At 42.4% G+C, this 6,120-nt stretch overlaps 1 protein-coding gene and 1 non-coding gene across 2 annotated transcripts; one reads left to right on the top strand and one right to left on the bottom strand.

Annotated features, from left to right (window-relative positions):
• Positions 1–69: 69 nt before the first annotated feature.
• On the bottom strand, positions 70–142 carry trnaf-gaa (transfer RNA phenylalanine (anticodon GAA)). Its single transcript has one exon. It is a non-coding gene; the product is annotated as a tRNA-Phe (tRNA).
• A 275-nt stretch (positions 143–417) lies between these two features.
• hs6st2 (heparan sulfate 6-O-sulfotransferase 2) lies at positions 418–3,362 on the top strand. The gene is made up of 2 exons (XM_069670473.1): positions 418–1,276; positions 1,903–3,362. Exons 1-2 carry the CDS (start codon positions 699–701, stop codon positions 2,729–2,731), a joined length of 1,407 nt encoding a protein of 468 aa, XP_069526574.1. The 5' UTR covers positions 418–698; the 3' UTR covers positions 2,732–3,362.
• Positions 3,363–6,120: the final 2,758 nt, after the last annotated feature.

The raw sequence follows: 6,120 nt of genomic DNA, 5'->3' as shown, positions 1-6,120 counted from the left end.
AGTGTGTTTGACATTTGTGTTTGTTTCAAAACTGCTGACATAAATGTATGTCTGTGCGTGCTAACAAAATGCCGAAACCCGGGATCGAACCAGGGACCTTTAGATCTTCAGTCTAACGCTCTCCCAACTGAGCTATTTCGGCGATGAAACCATATAAGGGAACATGACGGATTTGTTCCTAAGCTACAAGAATATATATTTTGCTTTTAATATTACTTTAAAAAGCATTAATTGTTAAAAAAAGCTTAAACTGGTCGTTACGTTAACTTTGAGTGTAGATGGTTCTGGGGGAGACGTTCGACACAAACACATACGGTGTGACGTAATCTCCACGCCCACATTCAACGCAGTGGCTGTTGGGAAGAAAGGTCAAGAATCGATGGCCGCGGAAGGCACTGATTTACTGCTGTGAGTAAGATTATCGTTTTGTAGCACTAACTCGTGCAACATGGAAAACTGCTGAACTATTTCAGACAATACTTCTACGCTAAGCAGTTGGTAATACAGCAACAATTGTAATCTACGTCAGTTTTTCTAAGACTCAGTCGAGTCTGGCTAGCTGCCGTTAGCAGGCTAGCATGCTGCATTGTTTTTGTTTTCGCTTCATTTGGTGGTCATAAAAAGTATTCCTCGAAGTTCCCCGGCCGAGCCAGGGGTCTGAACTGCCTGAGTTATGTTTTTCTGTCCGTCCCGAGAAGATGGATGAAAGGTCCAGTAATAGCAGCCACCACAGGCTCTTAATTGTCCTGTTTATGGTGTTGCTCTTTGGCGTCATTACGATCCAGTATGTGTGCCCGAGCAAATCTGAGTGCCAGATGCTACACCAGCTGGGATCCTGGTTTAAGGACGGCAGTGCAACTGGTTCCCGGGGCAGTGGTAATGAGGTCCAAGTAGGGCTCCAAAAGGATCCGTATATTGCAGAGGACGGCGCCCTAGTCCGGTTTGTCCCTCGCTTTAACTTCACCAAAGCGGATTTAAATCGTGATGTAGACTTTAACATCAAAGGAGACGATGTCATAGTTTTTCTGCACATCCAAAAAACGGGTGGTACAACGTTTGGTCGACATCTGGTGCGCAATATTCAGCTGGAAAGGCCCTGCGAGTGCCACGCAGGTCAGAAGAAATGCACCTGTTACCGCCCTGGAAAAAAGGAAACCTGGCTCTTTTCCCGTTTCTCCACCGGCTGGAGCTGCGGGCTCCATGCGGACTGGACCGAGCTGACCCGCTGCGTCCCGTCACGCATGGATTCACGAGAGGTTCCCGAGATCATGCCCAGGTTGGTGAGGGAGGGTCCTTTGCAGAGTATTCTCAGAGTTACTGGTTGTATCATTTAATAACTATACATTACTCATTATTATAGAACTTTAGGCGATTCAGATATGAACACTATAATATAATCTTTATTACATCACTGAAGGGTAAAATAAACTCTTAATAGCGAACTTTTTTCTTTTCACTCTTCGATAAAGTGCATTCAGTTGTATGAAAATGTTTATGCTATAAAGATGAAACAAAGTCAACCCAAGTGCTCACCAGGTAAAAACTTTTGGACATTACAAGTGAAATCTGTTTCTAAGCTCATGTATAAATTTAACTTGTGTAATTTAGCGGTGAAACTGTAACAGTTTGACCATATGCTGAGGTGCCAGTTAGGTTGCAGCCTAACAATACTGATGTCAGGGTTTCAATTTAAATTATGTTTTGTTGTATTTAACACAGTCCTCTCTGCCTTGCTTACTAAATGCTTTTTGCCAAGCTTATTAACCCTTTCTATTCTTTAAGTATTGTGATGAATATAAAAAAGCATGACTTGCTGTCTTATTCAAAAAGACAAATTAATTGCATTGACATCATTAGACTAATTGGTGGATTACAAACCTAATGTTCTCTTTCTCATTCCAGAAGGAACTATTATTATATAACCATCTTAAGAGACCCTGTATCACGCTACCTGAGCGAGTGGCGTCATGTGCAACGGGGTGCTACGTGGAAGGCTTCCTTACATGTGTGTGATGGACGTTCACCAACCTTGTCTGAGCTGCCAAGCTGCTACTCAGGAGACGACTGGTCAGGCTGCTCCCTGCAGGAGTTCATGGACTGCCCTTACAACCTGGCCAACAACCGGCAGACCCGCATGCTGGCTGATCTCAGCCTGGTCGGTTGCTACAATGTCTCTGCAATGAATGAGGAAGAGCGTTGGGCGGTACTCCTGGAGAGCGCCAAACGCAATCTACTCGGCATGGCTTTCTTTGGGCTGACTGAGTACCAGCGCAAGACCCAGTATCTGTTTGAGCGTACCTTCAACTTGGAGTTCATCGCACCTTTCACACAGCTCAATGGCACACGTGCCTCCAGTGTTGAGGTACCTTCTGAGACGGAGCACAGAATTCTCCAGCTAAACCGATGGGACGTAGAGCTTTACGAATATGCCCGTGACCTTTTCCTGCAGCGTTTCCAGGTGGCAAGGCAGCAGGAGCGCAGGCAGGCCAGGGAGAGGCGGCAGCAGGAGAGGAGGCGTCTCCGTGGAAGGCTCGCAATAAAGCAAGGTAGGCAGCTGAAGCCCACTGAATCACCCCATCAGTCTGACCGACACTCAGTAGTAACTGAAGAGCGGCAGAGGGGAAAAGCTCATGGAGACAGTGAGGAGTCAGAAGTGCTTCTCCCAGACTGGTGGGATCTGGATGAGAACAGCACCCTGGAGGATTACATGGACAATGTGGAACAGTGGTAGTGACAGGAACAAGCAGTCGGGTGTCTTAATGCGTAGTGTGCCATGTTCTGCCTTGTCTGTTCTTAATAATTCCTAGTCATTTTTGATATATGCCTTCTACTAAGTTTTCTTTTTTCTTATCATGAACTGTTTTAAATGACATATTTATTTATTGATACTGATTGTATTTCTTTTTCACAACTGACATTCAAAATGGAAATGTTTCCTCAACAGAAAGAAAGAGGCCCTTCCAGGTGCCTGCAGTTCTTTACCTTTCAGTGGTCGTCTAAGCCTTCTAGACTGTTCTCTGAGCTGAAACACCTCTGAACTCTGTGATATAACTTGAAATGAGGCAAGGTTTATATTTTTCATTGTTAAAAAGAACAATGTTATACTTGTTTCGATAACAATATGCTACTGTTTGTGATTTACAATCTGTATGTTTGCCAAATTGTTGTCCTGTCTAAAAATATGTACATTTTAAGATGTAATAGTGATTTTATGTCTTTTAATTCATAGAAAAGGAGAATGGAATTGTCATAGATACCTCAGTGTGTAGCATTAACTGCTAATGTTGTAAAATTTCTGAATGTGTCCCAAGTATTGATTTTATATAAAAAAGCTTTTACATTCACTGAACTATTGTTCTGTTCCTGCCACATTGAGACGTCTTCTTTCTGTGTCTGTTGTTTGTCTGATCTGAAACACAAAAAACTGAAAGCCTCTGCGTTACACTTGCAGACCCCTATCACACCAGCAGGGTGTGCTGAAGTAATTGTAAAAGCAGCAAAACTTTCAGTGTTCAGTTGCCTAGGTGGAGGTTGACATCACGGCTTATTTTTGAATTGGTTGGATGGGATTTGCATTTTTTCAGTGTGATCCTCTGAGGATTTTATGGAGGGATCAGCTTTGACAGCTGTTTTAATTTTTTGGAAGAAATATTCAGAAAGAAAACTAAAAATGAAAATGCTCAAGACTTCATGGAGATTATTGGAATGTTAAAAAATACTTTTTATCAGCAGAGTTACACTGGCGGGATTAGTCGAGGGATGAGCTCAGACTTTGGTGTTTATTGCCTATACACTAAAATATATTACATTATGATACACACATTTCAATATTGATTTGACTATAAAAAATGGAAGTGTTAATAGCTTATTTTTCATCAATTAACAAAATGCGGAGAATGAACAGAAGAGACATCTAAATCAAATCAATATTTGGTGTGACCACCCTTTGCATTCAAAACAGCATCAATTCTTCTAGGTACACTTGCACGCAGTTTTGAAGGAACTTGGCAGGTAGGTTGTTCCAAACATCTTGGAGAACTAACCACAGATCTTCTGTGGATGTAGGCTTCCTCCGATCCTTCGGTCTCTTCATGTAATCCCAGACAGACTCGATGATGTTGAGATCAGGGCTCTGTGGGGGCCATACCATCACTTCCAGAGCTTCTTGTTCTTCTTTACGGTGGAGATAGTTCTTAATGAGGCGGCTGTGGCTCAATGGTAGAGTCGTCGTCTCTTAATCGGAGGGTTGAGGTCCCTGACTCGATCCCTGACTGCTACAGTCACATGTCGAAGTGTCCTTGGGCAAGACACTGAACCCCAAATTGCTCCCGGCGAATGCATAGATCATTAACTCTCAGAGGTACGTCGCTTTGGACAAAAGCATCTGCTAAATGAATTTGTAACATTGTAATGACATTGGCTGTATGTTTGGGGTCGTTGTCCTGCTGCAGAATAAATTTGGGGCCAATCATACGCCTCCCTGATGGTATTGCGTGATGGATAAGTATCTGCCTGTATTTCTCAGCATTGAGGACACCATTAATCCTGACAAAATCTCCAACTCCATTTGCAGCCCCAAACATGCAAGGAACCTCCACCATGCTTCACTGTTGCCTGCAGACACTCATTATTGTACCTCTCCCCAGCCCTTCGGCAGACAAACTGCATACTGCTACAGCCAAATATTTCTGCACCCCAGATTCTCTGTTTTCGTGCATAGTTGAGTCCCTTGGCCTTGTTTCCATGTCGGAGGTATGGCTTTTTGGGTGCGACTCTCCCATGAAGACCACTTCTGGCCAGACTTCTCCGGACAGTAGATGGGTGTACCTGGGTCCCACTGGTTTCTGCCGGTTCTGAGCTGATGGCACTGCTGGACATCTTCCGATTTCGAAGGGAAATTAGCTGGATGTCTTTTTCATCTGCTGCATTAAGTTTCCTTGGCCGACCACTGCGTCTACGATCCTCAACGCTGCCCGTTTCTTTGTGCTTCTTCTAAAGAGCTTGAACAGCACATCTTGAAACCCTCTTTGTCTGTGAGAGACCATGCTGATGCAGTATAACTACCTTGCGTCTTGTTGCTGTGCTCAGTCTTGCCATGGTGTCTTGCCATGCTGTTCCTCACCCAGTTTTAAGCCTCCTACACAGCCGGTGATGCTGGTTTGAAAGCAAAGGGTAGTAACACCAAATATTGATTTGATTTAGATTTTCTTTTGTTCACTCACTTATCATTTTGTAAATTGATAAAAACAAACAATTATTATTTATATTTTTGAAAGCATTCTTAGTTTACAGCATTTTTTCCACACCTGCCTAAAACTTTTACGGTTTACTGTATATATTTTAAAAAGTAATGTAAAATATCACTTAACAAGGACGCATGCTGCTCATCTATTCTTATTTCCTGTTTAGATAATTTGAAGTTTTGAACATATAAGGTTGAAAACTAATTAAGTATAACAGGCCTGTACAGCATACATGTCCTTACAAAAAGGTGATTTGGGATGAAATATTAATCGAACATGTCAGAGGCAAACAAATTGGCAGTTTTTAATATGCGTCTCAAGCAGGTTTTATTGTGGAAAAAACACTAGACTACCGGAAACAGTTTATTTTGTTAAAAAAGTAGGACAGGTGGAATAGCTGGAGAGCGCTTCTATACTGTCATATTCACCATAGTCACCTTAATGTAAGAAGTAAGTAACTTACATACCATTTTTCATACGTTTAAAACCGTTATAAGTGTGAAAGTTTTCCTTTAACCTTTTGAACGTTACATTTTAAATGTTGACGTTAGTTAACGTTTGCTTTTGTAAGAACTGCAACTTTAAACATTTCTTTGAGTGGGGGGTATACTAATATATCAATACAATAAACAGAGTTAACAATTAATTGCATTCATCATGTGACAGCACGGCTAACGGTTGATTTTGGCTAGCGTTAATATCACCAGGTTGTCATTGGGTTAAGTAACCCTCAGTACTTAATAATGCGTCAGTCGTATCCAGGGAAGTCCTGTGTCCGCCTTGGTGGTGTATGGAAGCACGTAGCGTATTGGCTGTGCATACCTGCGACGTGTTAATGGCGGCCTACCTTTATACCTGCAGTGCTTTCGTCGTGACT

The sequence above is a fragment of the Semicossyphus pulcher genome, unplaced genomic scaffold (assembly GCF_022749685.1).
Source record: "Semicossyphus pulcher isolate SPU_LCO1_2020_fin unplaced genomic scaffold, fSemPul1.0.p SCAF_2, whole genome shotgun sequence".
NCBI classification, from domain to species: Eukaryota; Metazoa; Chordata; class Actinopteri; order Labriformes; family Labridae; genus Semicossyphus; species Semicossyphus pulcher.
The sequence above is the reverse complement of the archived record's forward strand: the minus strand, read 5'-3'. Positions and strand labels throughout refer to the sequence as shown.

What these genes read in the sequence shown, in the direction of transcription:
- hs6st2 (XM_069670473.1), top strand. Translation starts at nt 699, where the DNA reads ATGGATGAAAGGTCCAGTAATAGCAGCCACCACAGGCTCTTAATTGTC. An exon ending in GTTCCCGAGATCATGCCCAG is followed by an intron (nt 1,277 to 1,902) that starts GTTGGTGAGGGA and finishes TTCTCATTCCAG; the next exon opens with AAGGAACTATTATTATATAA.